The 21963-nt window shown below is 42.4% G+C and overlaps 1 protein-coding gene across 1 annotated transcript; it reads right to left on the reverse strand.

Annotated features, from left to right (window-relative positions):
• Window positions 1-1440: 1440 nt before the first annotated feature.
• On the reverse strand, window positions 1441-21963 carry LOC128124257 (vomeronasal type-2 receptor 26-like). The gene is made up of 6 exons (XM_052760434.1): window positions 21755-21963; window positions 17640-17931; window positions 14572-15369; window positions 5691-5900; window positions 4821-4944; window positions 1441-2414 (listed from the first exon to the last, which is right to left on the reverse strand). The coding sequence occupies exons 1-6, from the start codon at window positions 21961-21963 to the stop codon at window positions 1441-1443; spliced, it is 2607 nt and encodes an 868-aa protein (XP_052616394.1).

The raw sequence follows: 21963 nt of genomic DNA on the forward strand, positions 1-21963 counted from the left end.
TGGGTCCCACCTAGACAAAGACTCACCTCTTAGTCCAATAGGGTGCTGGCAGTCTCTGTCCCAGGGAACAGTTGTAGTCTGGGAGGATGGGTCGAATAATTTTATTTTTATTAACCAATTAATTTCTTTCCAGACCCATCATAGCCAACCTCCCTTCTTCAGCTCCCCCCAGCCTTGCCACCCCTAACATTTCCCCTTACCTCCCATCAACTCCCTCTCTCCTCTCCCCAAAAAAATGCAGTCCTCCCATGAACATCAGTGAGCCCTGACACAACAAGCCACAGCAAGATTAGGCACCTCCAATATGAGCACATGAGTGCAGGTCCACACAGAGACCAGGGGGCTGGATCCACTGAAGCTGGAATTACAGGTAGCTGTGAGCTGCCTGGCATGGGTTCTGGCAACCAAACTGAGGCCTCTGGAGGAGTGAGTGCTCTGAACCATTAAGCCACCTCTACAGCCCCACCAAACAAATTTTAGACCTTCATCACCCCAGAAGGAAATACTGCACCCTTTAGTCTACACCACTCACCTCTGAACCTCCCTCCACAAACCTCAAAAAACCATTATTCTAATATATGTCTTTCTGGGTTTACTTCTTAGTAGATTAGAATATTAAAATATATAATGTTCTTTGTTTAGCTTCCTTAATTCAGTGTAAAATTCTCAGTATTTAACCACATATTAAACAGTATTCTATTTCTTTTGTATTTATTTCTTATTGCCAAATAATGTACCAGTGGTGAGTAAGTCATACCAAACACTCATAAACTGAAAAACATTTCAAATGTTTCAACTTTTAGTGCCTAAATAATGCTTCTCTGGATATTCATTTACAGTCCTTGCAGACATGTTTTTATTTTTCTTGGGTATATATCTGTGAGTAAGATTGTTAAATCACATGATAAGTCTGTGAAGGAATTATCAATGAAAGGTTCAATCCCCACTATTGATAGTCTCAAAACGAAAAAGAGAGATTAATAATTGGCCTGTCAATTCCTCACACCCTCAGCAACACGACATCATCATCACCTCATCATGCTTTTCACGCTTTTACATTTACATTTTCTGTGTATTCAAATAGGGGGTGCTTCCGTTAAAAAGCAGAGGTAACACAACAAGTTAGTGATGTCACCTCTCTTCTCCCAACATCTGGATCCTCTGTATCAAAGCCAGGTTGTCAAGTTCAATGGGAATTGCTTCTACCCATTGAGCCATCTTGCCAGCCCCCTTTCTAACTGTCTCAATTGTGATCAATTTTAGCAACACATAGAGAGGGAATAGTAAATAACCATCTATGTGGACACTATCAAGTGATAGTCATGAGTGTTTTGTTACAAGTATCTCACTTTAATCTTAATATGTCTTTTAAATACCTTTTGATCCATACAAAAACAGTGAGACAAAATCAGATTGCTTGTCCTGGCAACTTCCCAAGGACTAGATCATGAAACCTTGTGGTGTGGATTTGGGGAGACACCTCTGGAGCATCTCACTCTGCCTCCTCTGCTGTGCCTGGTGGCCTTGCCTTAGCCAGGCAGCAGTGTTCCTCTCTGGTTTCAGCAAGATGATGTAGCACTTGGGGATGAAGATGCCACCCAGAAGGCCAGCAGTGGAGGCCAGGATGGAGAAGATCTCTACAGCCACAGTGGACTTGCCCCGGGCACTGTGGTACAGGGGCAGGAAGGCTATCCAGACACTGCAGAAGAGCAGCATGCTGAAGGTCAGGAACTTAGTCTCATTGAAGACATCTGGCAGGCCCCTGGCCAGGAAGGCCACAGAGAAGGTACCCACTGCCAGGAAACCCAAGTAGCCCAGCACACAGAAGAAGATGGTGCCAGAACCCTCCTGGCACTGGATGACAATGTGCTGAGGTTCTGAGACCATATCCCTGTCTGGGAATGGTGGGGAGGTGGCCAGCCAGACCCCACAAAGAACAACCTGCATGAAGGAAGCAATGAGAATCACTGAGGTGGAAGCCCCAGGGCTCAGGCATACCCGGATCCTGTCCCCTGGCCTGGTGACCCTGAAGGCCAGGACCACTGTGAGAGTCTTGGCCAGAACAGAGGACACGGCCACCGTGAACACCACAGCAAAGGTGGTCTGACGGAGGACACACGTTGAGACACTGGGTCGCCCAAGGAACAGCAAGGCACACAGGGCACAGAGGCAAAGAGAGAGCAGGAGTAAGTAGCTGAGACTTCTGTTGTTTGCCCTGACCACAGGGCTGTCTCTGTGCTTCAGGAACACTCCCAGAACCAGGACAGCCAGACCAGCCAGGAAGAGTGCCACCAAAGCCAGCATGAATCCCAGAGGTTCCTCAAAGGCCAGGAAGATCTCTGTCCTGGGCAGGCAACGGTCTCTCGTGTGGCTCGAGTACTGCTCCTTGGGGCACAGAAGACAGCTCTTCATGTCTATGGGAGACACACAGACACCATTTCTGCAACACTAAATGAACTACACCAGCTCTGAAGGAAGGCATTCCAAGCACTAAGTTCTCTTACAGCCTTTCCATCATGTCATGTATTTATGAATTATTCCTGGTGACCAGGGCTGCAATGGCTGGTATTAGAGGTAGAGGCACAGAGGGAAAAATTGCACAGTCTGTGTCTATTTTATGTGAGGAGTCTTGTTTCTGTCTTCAAACAGTGTCTCATGTAACTCAGGCTGGCCTTGAACTTGTTGAGTAGCAGAGGATGACCTTGAACTCTTAAGTCTTCCTCCACAACCTCTCAAGGGCTGTGATTATAGGCCTGGACCACTATACCTAATTTATGTGAGTTTGTGTATAGGCATATTTGTGTGTGAACACAAGTATTTGAGTGGATGAACATGCATGTGGAGACCAGAGACGATCAGATATTGTTTCTCAGTCATTTCCCTCACCTTATTTTTCTAATCAAACTTATTTGTATATTTTGGTGCGTGTATGTTTGCATGGGCTCAGACATGCCAAGGTGTGCACGTGGAGGTCAGGACAACTGTCAGGAATTTGGTGATCACCTTCCTCCATGCGGGTCTCAGGAACTGAACTCAGGCTCTCCATCTGGGCAAGGAGTGCTTTAACTGATGAACCATTTCACCTGCCTCAGAAATGTACTGTTTTCTTTTAAAGTTACTTGTTTTACTTTACTTGCTGAAGTTGTGGTCTGTACACTTTCATAAACTGCAGAAGATGGCATCGTTTGCCCTGAAACTAGAGTTACAGATGGTGTGATCCAACACTCCTAACCACTGAGCCACCCTCTCAGCCCACTCTTCCCTTTAGTTTTTGAGACAGGATCTCTCATTGAACCTGGAGATCACTGAGTTGACTACTCTGACCGCCACAATCCTAAAGATCCTCCCTTCTGTCTCTGTCTCCTAAGTACTAGGGCTACAGGAATGTGCCACCACACCTGGTCTCCTATGTGAGTTTTTAATGGGTCATTTCTTCCCAATAGTATCAGTAACTGATTATATCCACAAATGTTTTAGACTGAGCTGTGAAACCAAAATTTATATGAAGTCCTACCCCTCAGCATCTCTAAAGGGAACTGGATTTTGTCATAAGTAAAATGGAGATGATATAATAAAGGTTAAATCGGGTCAGCAGGGTAGATGCTAATACCAACATGGCTGCTAATCTAATAAAAAGGGGGAGTTTTAGCTGGGTGTGGCCGCACATGACTTTAATCTCAGCACTTGAGAGGCAGAGGCAGGTCAATTTGTATCAGTTCAGGGTCATATTGGTCAATGTAGTGAGTTCTAAGCAAGCCATGGTTGCATAATGAGGCATTGTTTCCAACAACAAACAAAGATAGACAGATAGATAGATAGATAGATAGATAGATAGATAGATAGATAGATAGATAGACAGACAGATAGATAAATAAATTACCTCAAAATGAGAGCACACAGAAAGAGGATGACTCCACCAGGGCAAGAATAGGACTCAGACAAAATCAACCCTGATGAAATCTTGACTTTGCATTTTCAGCCTTCAGAATTATACAGGCATAAGTTCTATAGCTCAAACAGCCACTGTGAATATGGTGGTCAGTTGCCGTTCAATCTCTAGGATGAATCCCACAAATACAGAGGAACAAATAAGTAACAAAAAGACAACCACCATGCAATTCCACTTCCAGGAGGTTTAAACAGTAACTGAAATCCATCAACATCCGCAAAAGCCAGGGTTGTGATTACAGGACCACTTGAAGCTTGTGGAGTAAGTAGCTTATGCCTGTTTCTTGATTGGATCCAAAGGATACGTAGTGTTTGCTAGAGGAGAATTCACTAGTTTTTGTGCACTTCTCTATCTCAATAAAGCATTTGCCTAAGAACAACTGTAAGACTATAGTTCTGGCTGGTGTTCCACAGGAAAGCAAAGACTTGCAACATCAGTGGATGGGTGTGGTGGTTTGACTGAGGCTGGCCCCCATAGTCTCATGGATTTGAATGTTTGGTTAATAGTTAGTGAGTGGATTGTTGGAGGTGGATTGGGAGGTGTAGCATTGTTGGATGTGAAATTTTGAAAGTTCAAATTCCCACACCAGGCCCCATGTCTACCTCTCTGCCTTCCTGCTGCCTTTGGAGCATAAGGTAAGCTCTCAGCTAGTGCTGTGCTACCATGCCTGCCTGCCTGAGGCCACACTTCCTGCCATGATAGTGACAGACTGAAACTCTAAGTAAGCCCCTAGTTAAATGCTTTTCTTTTAGAAGCTGCCTTGGTCACGGTGTCTCTTCACAGCAGTAGAACAGTAACAAAGACAATGGACAAGTACAGGAGGCTCACAGTGCCCTCTTGACCCTCAGATTCCAGCTCCACATGTCCTTACCTCTTTGGTCTGCAAACTGTCCTTCAGGGCAGGGACTGCAATCAAAACAGCAGTGGGGGGCTCCCAGCCTGGGCACTTGGCTGAACCCTGGAAGGCAGCTTTCACTGCAGACAGAGCTGGGCACCTAGTAACAGTGAGCATAGTGTCATCAGGGACTCTCCAGGAATACAGATGCTTGACCTCAGCCTGAGAACCAAAACAGAACAGTTGCCTCGCAGAACACTAGATGAGATGCCTTTCAGAAAACATATCTATCCCAGCAGATGGCAGATGGGAGATGTACCTTTGAGTGTAAACAAGGAAGGGCTACATCTGGCTTACTTAGCTAAGGGATTCAAAAACATAGCTAAACAGTTTGATGTGTTGTCTTTCCAGACTCTCTGGGGCTCCTATATCAACAATTAAAGGTATTTGGGCAGGACAGAGGGCTCGGTGGTTCTGAGTACAGGTTGCTCTTCCAGAGGAGCAGGGTTCAATTCCCAGCACCCATATAGCAGCTCACACTATAACTCCAGTTCTAGAGGATCCAGTGCCCTCTACAGCCTCCACAAGCACCAGGCATGCACATACTACACAAATATACAAGCTTGGAAATCTCCATACATGTAAACAAAACTTGAAAAACAACTGTAAGTATTGGCAGACGTTAAGAAGTGCTACAGTACTGTCAGGTCATTTTTGCTGGTGAATCAATATCATTCAGAGAAAGATCTGTTATGAGGTCAACAACATAGCCAGTTATAACTGACTGGCCCATCCAGAGCTGCATCAACTAAATGCACAAGCACAGATGAGGAGCCCTGGACTTTGAATTGCCCTGTCACTCTAACACATTAGGATAAAACTTATCACTGCAGTCAGGCAACTCACTTGAAGATCCTCCTTCAAATGGACCATTATCTTGCTTCCCAAAGAGACTTGAGGGTCTATCATGCCTACATGAACCAAGTGAAATACACCCTCAGGGGTCTTCTGCCCTTGTAAAATGTCAAATTTTGTCACCAAATCTCCATTGGCATCAAACATAATCTTGATTCCATCAGGAGTCTTGAAGTGCACCTTTCTGAGGGCAAGAAGCATCTGAAGAAGGAAGGGAGACATTGTACACTGGCAAGGACCGGTTCAGGGTCTTGTCTAAAATGCAACATACCATTCACCTCTGCAATGATACAGAGTCATTTCAACCAAAGACAGCACCCTTAGTTAAAAGGGAGATAAAACACCTGTGATGGTTTTAGACTAACAAATATGATTAGTTATAATTAATTCAAAATTCATAATATTTAATCAAGATAATTATTAATCCTAGCAGTGTGTGTGTGTGTGTGTGTGTGTGTGTGTGTGTGTGTGTGTGTGTGTGTTGTACAGCTCATTCATATTGAATAATCCAGAGAACAACTCTCAGGAATGTTCTCTCCTGCTGTCAGGTGGGACACAGGAATCTAACTTACGCTTGGGGACAAGTGCCATTACCCACTCTTCCACCTCAACAACCTTAAAATTAAACCCAAAAACCTGACAATGTGGTTCCTGCTCCAGGGTCTCATTTGGCTGTGCACTACTGTCCTCAGTCTTCCCATCACACTCAGTAGACTCCAAATCCTAGCAGGACTTCCACAGACTTCCCCAGCCCACCTAGACCACCCATTCACTCCCAACAGTCTCCCATTATTCATCAGTCCTTCCCATGTTGCTCTTCTATTTGCTCCATTCTAGGGTCTTGACACACGATGTCCCTGCCATCTGCAATGTAATCACTTCTACCTATGATGAGACTTCTCACCCTCTTGTCTGGAACTCAGATATTTCTTCATAAAAGGAACTTTTCCAGCCTTTCACTTCTCTTCACTCATTCCTCATTCCGTCTTCTTTAAATCTTCCTCATAGAGTATGCACACAGTTACCACCACAATCATATCTGTTTTGTGCTGTGTAGTCCTGTTTGGCCTTGAATTCAGGATTCTATGATCTCAACCTCCTGTGTGCTAGCATAACAGGCATTGGCCACCAAGCCGGGCCTCATGTAATTTGAAATCTGTCACTCTCAGCCAAAAATCCAACAACCATCACTGTGCATCTGGTTGATAACCACATGTACATTCACCAAGCACATAGTAGAGACTCAGGTCATCTCAGTGAAGGTGATGAAAATATACCCTCTCCGTGGTCACCACTCTCTTTAGTTACCTCACCAGGGAGCAACATTTTTTCCAAGGGCCTCCTTACATATCTGGGCCTAGGCTACCCTGAATGGATTTGAGAAGACTGATAGATTGATAGATAGATAGATAGATAGATAGATAGATAGATAGATAGATAGATAGATAGATACAGACAGACAGACAGACAGACAGGCTGGTGCCAAGAATACCAAAATGCATTATATATGTATATGAATTATCAGTAATATTTTAAAACAGAATAATAAGTGAGGACTTTGAGTTGGCTCAGGGATTAAAACACTTCCTATAAAAGTTTGAGGATTACACAGAGAAAAGCACGGTATTTCAGGGGTCAAGGGAAAGGATGGTGGTCTTATAATAGATATAAAAGAAGGAATTTAAACAAGGGACTGAGGAATGAAATTTCCATAGAAAGATCAGATATTTATTATAGTAGATTAATAGAATAATACATGACATAACAGGAAGTAGGAAATAACTTTGGTTATTTTAATTTAGTCAAACTTAAATAGAGGACATGCTGTCTAATTTTTCTGTAACCATAAGGCTTTATGATACCAACTCTAAGGGAAAAGATATTGAGTTAAAAGAATTTATTTTTTTTTTGGTTTTAAAAGAATTGATTTTATCATAATGTTAGATTTTAGTTCTCATGATATTTTCTGTTTGCTCCTTTTGTTTCTTTACTTTGATATGCTTTTGTAATCATGGAAGACTTTAGAAAATGTATGTACCATGAAAAGTCTTTATAATCAATAATTAAAGTTTGTGAGGAAATTTAAAAAAGAATTTGAGAACTACACCTCAAGTCCCCAGAACCCATCTGAATTTTAGGTGGATGTGGCAGCACATCTGTAATTACATCCTCAGAATGTGGAGACAAGAGGAGCCCAGAGAAAGCTGACTAGCAAAACCAGCCACATCAACAAGTTCTGGGTCTGAACAAAAGACCTTGCCCTGCCCCATCCTGCCCCGGACTTCCCTTCTGGACAAGAGCTCCCATCGTGCCCTGGAGTTCCCATTTGGACAAGAGAGCTCCCCTCTGAACAAGAGAGAGAGACTTCCTGAATCTGTCAGCTCTGTTTGAATCAAGTGTGCGGATAAGGCCAAGAACGAACCACAAGGAGATGGGCAGACGTCAAGGCGGAAACACATACAACAAAATGAATAGCAATACAGCATCACCAGGACCTAGTCCTCCTCCAACACCTAGACCTGAACATCAGAAATTGGAAGAAACAGAAGAAAACAGCCTTATGAATGACATCATGAAGAAGGTAGAGGCTTGTGTAGAGGAAAAGGCAAAAAAATGGGAAGAACCTGTAAACCACTAGAGGAAAGGGCAAAATATAAGAAGAAATCAATAAAGTCCTGGAAGAAAACAATAAAGTACTGAAAGAAAATCAAGAAAAACCAATGAAACAAATGAAGGAAACAGTCCAAGATCTGAAAAGGGAAATAGAAAAAATGAAGAAGACACAAACAGAAGGAATGTTGGAAATAGAAAATCTGAGTAAACGATCTGGAACTTCAGATGCAAGTATAACCAACAGAATGCAAGAGATGGAAGAGAGGATCTCTGGCGTTGAAGATACAGTAGAAGAAACAGATTCGTCAGTCAAAGAAAACACTAAAGCCAACAAAGTCATGAACCAAAATGTCCAAGAAATTTGGGACACCATGAAAAGACCAAACCTACAAATAATAGGGGTAGAAGAAGGAGAAGAATACCAACTCAAGGGCACAGATAATATATTCAACAAGATCATAGAAGAAAACTTTCCCAACTTAAAGAAGGAAATGCCTATGAAGATACAAGAAGCCTATAGAACACCAAACAGACTAGACCGCCAAAAAAAGTCCCCTCGCCACATAATAATTAAACAACTAAACATACAGAATAAAGAAAGAATATTAAGAGCAGCAAAGGAAAAAGGCCAAGTGACTTATAAAGGCAAACCCATCAGAATAACACCCAATTTCTCAATGGAGACTTAGAAAGCCAGAAGGACCTGGACAGATGTAATGCAGACACTAAGAGACCATGGATGCCAGCCTAGACTAATATACCCAGCAAAACTTTCAATCATCATAGATGGAGCGAACAAGACATTCCATGACAAAGCCATATTTAAACAATACTTATCCACAAACCCAGCCCTACAGAAAGCACTGGAAGGAAAATTCCAACCTAAGGAAGTCAGATACACCCTCGAAAACACAGGCAATAGATAAAGCCACAGCAGTAAACCCCAACGAAGAGAAGTATACACACCACACCACCAAAAAACAACAGGAATGAAAATCACTGGTCATTAATATCCATCAATATCAATGGACTTAATTCACCTATAAAAAGACATAGGCTTACAGAATGGATACGAAAGCAGGACCCATCTTTCTTCTGCATACAAGAAACACATCTCAAATTCAAAGATAGACACTACCTAAAAATAAAAGGCTGGGAAAAGACATTTCAATCAAACGGTCTTAAGAAACAAGCCGGTGTAGCCATCCTGATATCCAGCAAAATAGACTTCAAACTAAAATCAATCAAAAGAGATCAAGAAGAGCATTACATACTCATTACAGGAACGATCCACCAAGATGAAGTCTCAATTCTGAACATTTATGCCCCAAACACAAGGGCACCCACATATGTAAAAGAAACATTACTAAAGATTAAATCACATATAAAACCCCACACATTAATAGTGGGACACCTCAACACCCCACTTTCACCACTGGACAGAACTCCCAAATTGAAACTTAACAGAGAAATAAAGGACTTAACTGATGTCATGACTCAAATGGACTTAATCGATATCTACAGAACATTCCATCCTAACAAAAAAGAATATACCTTCTTCTCAGCACCCCATGGAACCTTCTCTGAAATCGACCACATACTTGGCCACAAAACAAATCTCAACACATACAAAACAATTGGAATAACCTCCTGTGTTCTATCAGACCACCATGGTCTAGTGTTGGATTTCAACAACAACAAAAACTACAGAAACCCTACAATCTCATGGAAACTGAATAATACTCAACTGAATCACCAATGGGTTAAGGAAGAAATAAAGAAAGAAATTAAAGACTTCCTAGAGATCAACGAAAATGAAGACACCACATATCCAAACCTATGGGACACTATGAAAGCAGTACTAAGAGGGAAATTCATAGCTCTAAATGCCCACATAAAGAAGTTGGAGTAATCTCACACTAGTGACTTAACAGCACACCTGAAAGCTCTAGAACAAGAAGAAGCAAAGTCTCCCAGGAAAAATAGACGCCAGGAAATTATCAAAGTGAGAGCTGAAATCAATAAAATAGAAACAAAGAGAACAACACAAAAAATTGATGAAACAAAGAGTTGGTTCTTTGAGAAAATCAACAAGATAGACAAGCCCTTATACAAACTAACCAAAAGACAGAGAGAGAGCATCCAAATCAACAAAATCAGAAATGAAAAGGGGGACATAACAACAGACATTGAGGAAATCGTGAGAATCATCAGGTCAAACTTAAACCTCTACTCCACAAAACTGGAAAACCTAAAAGAAATGGATAACTTTCTGGATAGGTACCACATACCTAAGTTAAATCAAGACTAGATAAAATATTTAAATAGTCCAATAACCCCTAACGAAATAGAAACAGTCATTAAAAGTCTCCCAACCAAAAAAAGCCCAGGACCAGATGGTTTCAGCGCAGAATTCTGCCAGATCTTCAAAGAAGAGTTAATACCAATACTCTCTAAATTGTTCCACACAATAGAAACAGAAGGAACATTACCAAACTCCTTCTATGAGGCTACAATTACCCTGATTCCTAAACCAAACAAGGATACAACAAAGAAAGAGAACTACAGACCAATCTCCCTCATGAACATTGATGCAAAAATACTCAATAAAAATACTGGCAAACAGACTCCAAGAACACATCAAAACAATTATCCACCATGATCAAGTAGGCTTCATCCCAGGGATGCAAGGGTGGTTCAACATACGAAAGTCCGTCAATGTAATACACCATATAAACAAACTCAAAGAAAAAAACCACATGATCATCTCACTAGATGCAGAAAAGGCATTTGACAAAATCCAACACCCCTTCATGATAAAGGTCTTGGAGCAATCAGGAATACAGGGAGCATACCTAAACATAATAAAGGCAATTTACAGCAAGCCAACAGCCAACATCAAATTAAATGGAGAGAAACTCAAAGCAATTCCACTAAAATCAGGAACGAGGCAAGGCTGTCCGCTCTCCCCATACTTATTCAATATAGTACTTGAAGTTCTAGCCAGAGCAATAAGACAACATAAGGAGATTAAGGGGATACAAATTGGAAAGGAAGAAGTAAAGTTTTCCTATTTGCAGATGACATGATAGTATACTTGAGCAACCCCAAAGATTCCACCAAGTAACTGATACAGGTTATAAACACCTTCAGCAACATAGCAGGATACAAGATCAACTCAAAATAAATAAGTAGCCCTCCTATATACAATGACAAACAAGCTGAGAAGGAAATCAGAGATACATCACCCTTTACAATAGCCAGAAATGACATAAAATACCTTGGGGTAACACTAAGCAAGCAAGTGAAGGACCTATATGACAAAAACTTTAAGTCCCTGAAAAAAGAAATTGAAGAAGATGTCAGAAAATGGAAAGATCTCCCATGCTCATGGATAGGCAGGACTAACATAGTAAAAATGGCAATCTTACCAAAAGCAATCTACAGATTCAATGCAATCCCCATCAAAATACCAACACAATTCTTCACAGACCTGGAAAGAATAATACTCAACTTCATATGGAAAAACAAAAAACCCAGGATAGCCAAAAGAATCTTAGACAATAACACAACCTCTGGAGGCATCACGATCCCTGACTTCAAGCTCTACTATAGAGCTACAGTAATAAAAACAGCTTGGTACTGGCATAAAAACCGACATGTGGACCAATGGAATCGAACTGAAGACCCTGACATTAATCCGCACACCTATGAACATATAATTTTTGACAAAGAAGCCAAAAGTGCACAATGGAAAAAAGAATGCATCTTCAACAAATGGTGCTGGCATAACTGGATATCAACATGTAGAAGGCTGCAAATAGATCCATATCTATCACTGTGCACAAAACTTAAGTCCAAGTGGAACAAGGACCTCAACATAAATCCAGCCACTCTGAACCTGCTAGAAGAGAAAGTAGGAAGTAGTCTTGAACACATTGGCATAGGAGATCACTTCATAAATATAACACCAGTAGCACAGACACTGAGAGAAACAATGAATCAATGGGACCTCTTGAGAAGCTTTTGTAGAGCAAAGGATACGGTCAACAAGGCAAAGCGACAGCCTACAGAATGGGAAAAGATTTTCACCAACCCCACATCTGACAGAGGACTGATATCCAGAATATATAAGGAACTCAAGAAATTAGACATCAAAATGCCCAACAGTCCAATTAAGAAATGGGCTATAGAACTAAACAGAGAATTCTCTACAAAGGAAACTCAAATGGCCGAAAGACATTTAAGGAATTGCTCAACATCCCTAATCATCAGGGAAATGCAAATCAAAACAACTCTGAGATACCACCTTACGCCTGTCAGAATGGCTAAGATCAAAAACACTGAAGACACCTGTTGCTGGAGAGGATGTGGAGCTAGGGGAATTCTCCTCCACTGCTGGTAGGAATGCAAGCTTGTACAACCACTTTGGAAATTAATATGGTGCTTTCTTAGAAAACTGGGAATCAATCTCCCCCAAGATTCAGCTATACCACTCTTGGGCATTTACCCAAGGAATGGTCAACCACACCACAAGAGCACTTGTTCAGCTATGTTCATATCAGCATTGTTTGTAATAGCCAGAACATGGAAACAACCTAGATGCCCTTCAACTGAAGAATGGATAAACAAAATGTGGTACATATACACAATGGAATACTACTCAGCAGAGAAAAACAATGACATCATGAGTTTTGCAGGCAAATGGATGGATCTAGAAAAAATCATCCTGAGTGAGGTAACCCAGACTCAGAAAGACAAACATGGTATGTACTCACTCATAGCAGGATACTAGATGTGGAACAAGGATGACTTGTCTGCTACTCACATCACCAGGGAGGCCACCTGGAAAATAGGACCCCAAGAAAGACATAGAGATCGCCCAATGATGGAGAAATGGAAGAGATCTACATGAACAGCCTGGATATGAGTGGGGGTAATGAAGGGTGAGGGTCGAGGGAAAGGGAGCTTGGGGGAGCGGGAGATCCCAGCTGGATCAACAACAGAGAGGGAGAACAAGGAATAGGAGACCATGGTAAATGAAGACCACATGAGAATAGGAAGAAGCAAAGTGCTAGAGAGGCCCACAGAAATCCACAAAGATACCCCCACAACAGATTGCTGGCAATGGTCGAGTGACAGCCCGAACTGACCTACTCTGGTGATGGGATGGCCAAACACCCTAATTGTCGTGCTAGAAACCCCATCCAACTACTGAGGGATCTGGATGCAGAGATCCATGGCTAGGTCCCGGATGGATCTCTGGGAGTCCAATTAGCGAGAAAGAGGAGGGTTTATATGAGCGAGAATTGTTGAGACCAAGGTTGGATAAAGCACAGGTACAAATAGCCAAATGAATGGAAACACATGAACTATGAACCAATGGCTGAGGGGTCCCCAACTGGATTAGGCCCTCTGAATGGGTGAGACAGTTGATTGGCTTGATCTGTTTGGGAGGCATCCTGGCAGTTTGACCGGGTGCTGTGCTCATTGCATGAGTTGGCTGTTTGAAACCTGGGGCCTATGCAGGGTCGCTTGGCTCGGCCTGGGAGGAGGGGACTGAACCTGCCTGGACTGAGTCTACCAGGTTGATCTCAGTCTGAGGGGGACACTTTGCCCTGAAGGAGGTGGGAATGGGGTATGGACTGGGGGGAAGGTGAGGGGGGCCGGAGGGGGGAGAACAAGGGAATCAGTGGCTGATATGTAGAACTGAATTGTATTGCAAAATAAAAATAAAAAATTTAAAAAAAAAAAGAGACCTTGCACTAAAGAATAAGGTAGAAGAGTGATGGAAGAATGATGTACACATGAGTGCACCCCCACCACATGGGCCTGCATGCCAATGCACATGAGCCCATAGACACGTACCACACACCCAAAAGAGGACAAATGAATAAGTAGCATTTGGTATCTCTTTGAAATTCTGATTTGTATCATGCCTATACTGAAAATCAACTACTGTTTATCAAAGCTCAGTTTTAAGACACTAAAAGAAATCTATTTATTGTTATATGAAATTTTAATTTTATTAGGAACCCTGTATTTGCTAAGACAAGTGATGCTACAAGGACTGGACTCATCTGAGATCACACACATAGCATGGAATCCTTGTCCATTGTTCCTTCTAAGATTCCTCTTAGATACAAGTATGAGGAATCCTTGCTTAGGCATACAGTCAGCTTTTCTGTAGCTTAGTCAGAGTCAATGTCCTCTTCCCCAAACATACCTGAACCACTCACACCACACATGCCTCTCTCACCTGCCAGGGTTGGAAGTCCTGAGAGTCTATAACTTTCCCATGCTGGTGTCCATGGGTTATCATGTCTTGCAGGGCATGAGCAATACTGTAGACAGCTGTGTAAGCAACATCAATTTTACTCACTTCTGGGAAAGCATACTGCTGGTTTTTCAGACTCTCATTCCCTGAGCACAACTGGACACTCTCTGTCACTGTGCTGCTCTGGTGGGGCCATGTACAATCAAAGGTGAACTCCCAAAACTTCTTTATAAACATGTCTTCTGGGGTATGGCTGGGCCGCAGGCGAGCAAGGAACTCAGGAAAGTCAGTTGCCCTGCTGCTGTGAGGCAGAAGACCAAATGTGCTGTGCAATACTCGGGAAATGCCTGAAATGGTCAGGGCAAGAGCCATGTGCAGAGTGTCCTTGCTGACCCAGACATGGCCTGAGACAGGGACATCCAGTAAGCCATACAGGATGAGCTGGAAATTAGAATTGCTTAGGAAAACCAGAACAACCCTGGCTGTGGATTTTTGCATCGTCTGGACAATCTCTTCAATCTTCCCCAAGGACTCATGGGAAGGAACATGGAGGGTATACTCAATGCACACACCAGCTGTGCTCAGCTCCTGAGTGGCCAGAGAGCTGGCCTGCTGCCCAAAGTCATCATCATGGGCCAGAATGGTCACCCAGGACCACTGAAAGTGAATTATCAGCTGGGCCACTGCAAGAGAGGATGTGAGGTCACTAGTCAGTGTCCGCATGAAAGATGGGAACTGGATCTTGTCACTGAGGATGGGTAGTGAGGATCCATAACTGACCTGTCAAGGAAGAGCCAGGATAGAAGAGTGCAAGAGATCTGAACTTAGGCATGGGCTGATGATCTGGTTTAAATGTAGGAAGGAAGGGGATGGAGACATGGCTCAGCAGTTTAGAGCCCTTGTTGTTCTTACAAAGGACCCATGTTCAATTCCCAACACACACCTCAAGTTGTTCACAGCTGCCCGTAACTCCAGCTCCAGGAAATCTGATACCTTCTTCTGGCTTCCTCCTGCATCCATGGCATAGACTCCAACATATACACATACTCATATATGTATATTAAATTTTAAAACATAAATTATTTTCATGGAAGGACTTGAGCATCCTGATTTGAGAATTGTGCTGATTCAACAAGCAGCTTTGTGGCCCTCACTGACTGATCATCCCAGACACAGCCCTGTGGCTTCTGGAATGAAGCCCAGAACCATAGCTTTACCTGCTCCCCTCTGAGCATCTGTCCTTCATCTGCCATCTCATATTCGGTTCCTGTACTTCAGCTAGGATTGGCCTGACTCTCTGGTTTGCACACAGCTATTAGGTTGTTATATTTTAAATTCATGTGTTGTTGTGTGTGTGTGTGTGTGTGTGTGTGTGTGTGTGTGTGTGTGTGTGTGTGTGTGATGGTGCATATGTAAGGATCACACCAAATTGTTGGAGGTTGTCTCGGGGTAGGAATGATGTGGTGCTGTACCTTTGGGCTTGTGGGGAATGTCTTTCTGCAGGAGGATGAAAATGTTCTCAAATCAACTGTGGTACTCATCCTAAGATAAAAGTCACTGAATTGTTCACCTTAAATGGAGAAATTATCCTTAAGTCACCTCTTAAACCTATAAACTGAAGAGATGATTGTCATATATGGCCAACCTTGTGGGAATGACACTGATGGCTGGGTTACATGGAACATCCAGGGGGTAGATGGGAGCAAGTGGCATGAGCCCAATTGCCTAGACTCAAATTCCAAACACCTACAGCTAGAAGAACTTACTGATAAATCCGTGTGTGTGTGTGTGTGTGTGTGTGTGTGTGTGTGTGTGTGTGTGTGTATGCATGTGTATTTATTTCTCTGTGAGCTGGAAGGATATCTCCTCAGGTAAAGGTGTTTGCCACCAAGCCTGAAAATCTGAGCTTAATCCCCTAAATCAACATAGTAGAAGAAAAGAACTGACACCTTAAAAATGTCTTCTGACCTCCATATGGACACCATTGCACTGGTGCTGAGTACACACACACACACAGACACACACACACACACACACACACACACACACACACACACACACACACACACAAATTATAAATAAGGGTTGAAAAGATGGTACAGTGGATAACAGTACTTGGTGCTCTTTCAGAAGATCTGAGTTCAAAATCCAGCTCACTTGTGACAGATAAAAAACATCTGTAACTTCAGTTCTAGGGAATCCAGTGCCTTGTTCTGAATGTCCAAGTGCAACCAGGCACATGTGTAATATATATTTATATAGATACATATATACATAGATATATATGTGTGTATGTGTGTGATACATATATGATATATTGATATATGATATATGAGAAAAATGTGTGTGCTTATATATACATATATACTTCATATATTTATTATATATATGAGAATGCAAAATACATATACACATTAATAAAAACTATAAAAATATATTTTTAAATAAAAAAAGGAAATTTTCCACTAACTTCATCTTTGAGAGGGATGATAGTTCTCTCTAAACTCTAAACATGTAGGAGAACCGTGCTGGACATGGAGAATATTTACAGGGAGACTGGCTCCACAGTAGAGCTGCTCACTACTGTGACCATCACCACTGTTTTCACTACCATCTGCAAGGGATTGCACAGGAGAGCTGCTCACTACTGTGACCATCACCACCGTTTTTACTACCATTAGTAAGGGATTGCACAGTAGAGCTGCTCACTACAGTGACAGTCACCACTGTTTTCACTACCATCAGTAAGGGATTGCACAGTAGAGCTGCTCACTACTGTGACCATCACCACCGTTTTCACTACCATCAGTAAGGGATTGCACAGTAGAGCTGCTCACTACTGTGACAGTCACCACTGTTTTCACTATCATCAGTAAAGGATTGCACAGTAGAACTGCTCACTACTGTGACCATCACCACTGTTTTCACTATCATCAGTAAAGGATTGCACAGTAGAGCTGCTCACTACTGTGACCATCACCACTGTTTTCACTATCATCAGTAAGGAATTGCACTACAATCAGGAAGGAAGGAGACTTTCAGCAACTCACCTGGGGAAACTTGTACAGTCCCAGAAGTCTGTCCATGGAGACAGACAGGGATGACCGCGTGTCCCCAACCAAGGCAGCCTGAGGAGAGCCATGCTGGCATGTGTAGTTGGGGATGGGCTCCTGCTGCCTCGTGAGAAAGCTCATTGTCTCATGGAGGGCCCCATGTACTGTGTCCCCAGAGTTTCGAATAGAGAAGCCCAGGGTCACATTGGGCAACAAGTGAGCACTCCTATTAATCTCCTCAATGGCAAAGACAAAACTCTGGGCCACCCGGTAGCCCCAGTTGGAAACTCTGAGGGAAAGAGAAGCCCACATTCATCACTCATGATGGGGTAATGGAACAAGAATAATCACAGTGACTCAAGGGATACATGTAAAACCTACATCTCCACAAATACTTGTACACTGATATGCAGAGGAGCACAGTTCAGAATACATAAAGGGAAGCCAGAGGGAATGAGGAAACAGTAATCAGAAGGGACAGTTTCAGAAGACAGGAGGGATAAGTGAAGATGTATTAAACAATCTGAGTGTGGTGGCGTCATGTTGGGAGACAATTGTTGCTGTTTGTTATGGCAAGGGTGTGTGGGTTCACTGGGATCCATGGAAAGAAGAATCAGAGGCATCTTAAAAATGAATTTACCCTTTAGTGGCTGCAGGAGGGTTCAGCTTCAAAGGACCAAATACTTTCCTTGTACTGAGGGCATTTTTATTTTCTCTCTATTTACAGTTTAGCCAGTTAATTTCCATACCTTCAAAGCAACCTAAAAGGAGCTCCCAAAGATAAAATGCCAACTGCAAATTCCTTGATTTCGCAGGTACCACAGTTTTCTGGGTTTTCTGAACCAAGTTTTGCATAGGCCTTTGATCCTTGGGAGACTCCCAGACAAGATTCACATAGGACAATAAGAGAAACAAAAGGTGTTGGTTAAACAAAGGGTGGATTAGGGCTAGGTGCTACTCTCCAGAGCCAGGCCAAGAGTAGCTCAGCAGGAATGCAGCCACAACTTAATCCCAGCACTCAGGAGACAGAGGCAGGTGGATCTTCCTGAGTTAGAGACCAGCATGGATTACATACCCAGACCCAAGAACCAGAGATACATACAGAATCTCTGTGTCATGGAAACAAAGTAAAAATCTATTGCATTGTATAGTTGGTTACAATTTATAGCAACTAAAATCTATTTCAGTAGTACTCAACCCAAGAGCCAGAAGACAGGGAGAAGAGATATGAAATACTGTCTTTAGGACATGACACAGACATTGCAGGCCTGTGAGCCTGTCAACAGCCAAGCATGCATTGGAAGATTCCTTGGGTGGCCCTACTCTTCCCTGCTGAACTACTGTCAACTAACGTATTTTGGGGAATAGACATTCATTGCCTTCAGTCATGTAAAGAACAGGTGAATCCACCAAGCTGCAGTGGACAGTTCCGCACTAGCAATTGGTCCTGGTTAAAATCAGTGAGTCACAAAACAAAATAGCATGAATGTGGGAAAGTGACCTCCGAGAATGAGAAGGGAATTTCAAGTGGGAAGGAAGAGAAGAGAGTCTGTGGAAATGAGAATAAACAATATACATGAATGTAACCATCAAAGAACAGAAATCCACCTGCTTCTGCCTCTTGAGTAATAAGACAATTAGCAAGCGCCACCACATCCAACTGATGCTGTTATATTTTAATTAATTATTAAACTTAACATCAAGAGTAGATTTGTTATTGTTTTGAGGCCAAGACTTCATATCACCGAATGCAACCTCACATACACTATATAACTTAGAATGATACTGAACTCCTTTTACATGTGTATGTGTATGCACATATGGATAAGAGAGAAGTTGACTTCTTGTATCATCTTCAACCATGCCCTGCACCTCTGTGTGTGTGTGTGTGTATGTGTGTGTGTGTGTGTGTGTGTGTGTGTGTGTGTGTGTGTGTGTGTGTGTGTCAGAGTTGGTATTGTGTGCATGGTGTATCCCTATGGAGGGTAAAGGCTGATGGGATGTCAGGATATCTTTCTCAATTGCTTCTCCACCTTTTAAAGAACATTATTCTGTTTTCATGTGTGTATATGATGTCTCTGCAGACCAAAACATGCTACAACACATAGAGGTCAGGAAACAACTTTTGAGTCAATTCTCTCCTTCCACATTTATGTGGGTTTCAGGGAGGGTTCAGGTCATCCATTAGACTTGCATGCCGAGCACTTTACCCCATATGGCATCTCAAGGGCTCCTCTTAACTTCCTTTTTGAGACAGGTTATCTCACTGAACCTGGACTTCATCCATTCAGATAGACTGGCCGGCCAGTGACCTTTGGAATCTGCCTGTCTCACTGTTCCTAACCAGGGTTACAGATGCTCAACATGCTAGGTTTTCACATGGGTGCTGGAAATTCAAACTCAGGTCTTCAGGCTTGCACAGCAGACAGGACACCAACACAGGAATTTCCTCATCCCCAAAGACCTTCAATTTTAGATTCTCCTGTCTCCACTCCCACATTAGATTTTAAATGTTCACATCACCAAAAAGTAAGTATGCAAAGTGATATGTTTCTGGTGGGTTGATTAAATATTCTATATTGTATATGTTCATTAAAATACATCTTTGTGCCCAATACATACATACAATTATTACCTGATGACTTAAAAAAGCAACATGGGATCCAAGTATGATGGTACACACTTGTGATTCCAGCACTCAGGTTGTGGAGGCAGGAAGATAGTGAGTTTTAGGCTAGCATCACCTACACAAAAAGACCCTCTCTCAAAAAAGAAAAAATACTCAAGGACAAGTCATTGTGATCACTGTGTTGGTGGCTCATGCTTGTAATCCTGTGTTTGAAGGGCTAGTCTGAACTACACAAGGAGTTCCAGACGAGTTAGAGCACAAAGTAGGATACTGTCTCAAAGAAAAGTAATAAAAACGATGATAAATATGAAAAATCAGTAGTGAAAATCTCTTGCATTTGTAGCTGATTACAAAATGATGGTAGTTACTGTAGAAAATACTGGGATTTTTTGTTTGTTTTTTATTTTGGGGTTTTTTGTTTTTTGTTTGTTTGTAATGTTACGTTATTTTGGGGGGTTGGTTGTTTTGGGGTTTTGTTTTTTTTTTTTTTTTTTTTTTTTTTTTTTTGGTTTTTCGAGACAGGGTTTCTCTGTGTTGTTTTGGTGCCTCTCCTGAATCTCGCTCTGTAGACCAGTCTGGCCTTGAACTCACAGAGATCTGCCTGGCTCTGGCTAACAAGTGCTAGAATTAAAGGCGTGTGCCATCGCCGCCAAACTAGAAAATAATCTTAACAACTCTTTTTGACTCAGGTCTCATTATGCACCCCAATCTTGCCTGTAACTAATAATGCTCCTGCCTCAGCTTCCTAAGGGCTAGGAGTGCAGCCATATGCCCTATGCTCAGTCATTGCTGCAATGAAACACCAATAAAGCTAAATACAAACATTTAAAAACCAAATAATATCCCAAATGCTTGTTTTGAAAACTACTGCGTGCAACAGTATTTTGAGAGAGATGGGACAAAAACATCCTAAAGTGCGACTGTGGGTGGCTCAGGTCATAAGTTTGATCTCCAGCACCTAAGGAACTGAGTTGGTGATATAGTCCAGCCATCTCAGCACTCAGAAGGTGGAGGCAGGAGGATCAGGTTTTAAGGTCATCTTCGACTACCTAGTGAATTAGAGGCTTAGGAGGCTTAGGAAAAATAACAAGCAAAAGGAATATAGTACAGAGGAATCAGGGAGGCTGATAAATAATGAAAAATCTATTATTTACACACTAACCATTCAGCAAACACACCTACCTAGACACCACATTAGGAACCAAGGATATACAAAAGAATCAAGAAATGCCCCCTGGCCGGTGGAGCACATACATTACAGCCAGTACATGAGCAGTCTATATTTCAGTATGGTACAAACAAGAAAGACAGACACACAGAGGTGATGTAAAAGGAGAGCACCAGAGATACTGCATGTATACACAGAGAAAACTGGTGGCCATCTAGCTGGGATTCTGAGAATCAACCCTTATCCAAGGCTACAAACTAGCTTGTAAAGCTGCTTCTGGATTTAAAAGACTCCTATCCCTCATCCAGCTCTTACCTTGAAACCAGAAGTCGAGATGGTGGGGCAGTGAAGTCAGACAGGTTACCAATAGAGAGGTCAAAGATGGGGAAGCTGCCCCCAACTATTACATCTCCAGGACGATCAAAGTGAGGCCTCTGATTTGGAAACAGCCAGGCTCTTGGTGCAGAAAAGGCAGACCCAGAGAGACAGCCAAAGAGAACAGGAAGGAGAGTACACAGCCACAT

The sequence above is a fragment of the Peromyscus californicus genome, unplaced genomic scaffold (assembly GCF_007827085.1).
Source record: "Peromyscus californicus insignis strain IS unplaced genomic scaffold, ASM782708v3 Scaffold_4__1_contigs__length_199733344, whole genome shotgun sequence".
NCBI classification, from domain to species: Eukaryota; Metazoa; Chordata; class Mammalia; order Rodentia; family Cricetidae; genus Peromyscus; species Peromyscus californicus.

Bases quoted from the DNA above. Each gene is read 5' to 3' on its own strand.
- LOC128124257 (XM_052760434.1), bottom strand. From the start codon at position 21,963: ATGTGGCTGTGTACTCTCCTTCCTGTTCTCTTTGGCTGTCTCTCTGGG. The intron at 17,932-21,754 runs GTAAGAGCTGGA...TCTTTCCCTCAG, and splicing joins TCTCGACTTCTGGTTTCAAG to AGTTTCCAACTGGGGCTACC. The intron at 15,370-17,639 runs GTGAGTTGCTGA...CTTCCTTGACAG, and splicing joins GACTGTACAAGTTTCCCCAG to GTCAGTTATGGATCCTCACT.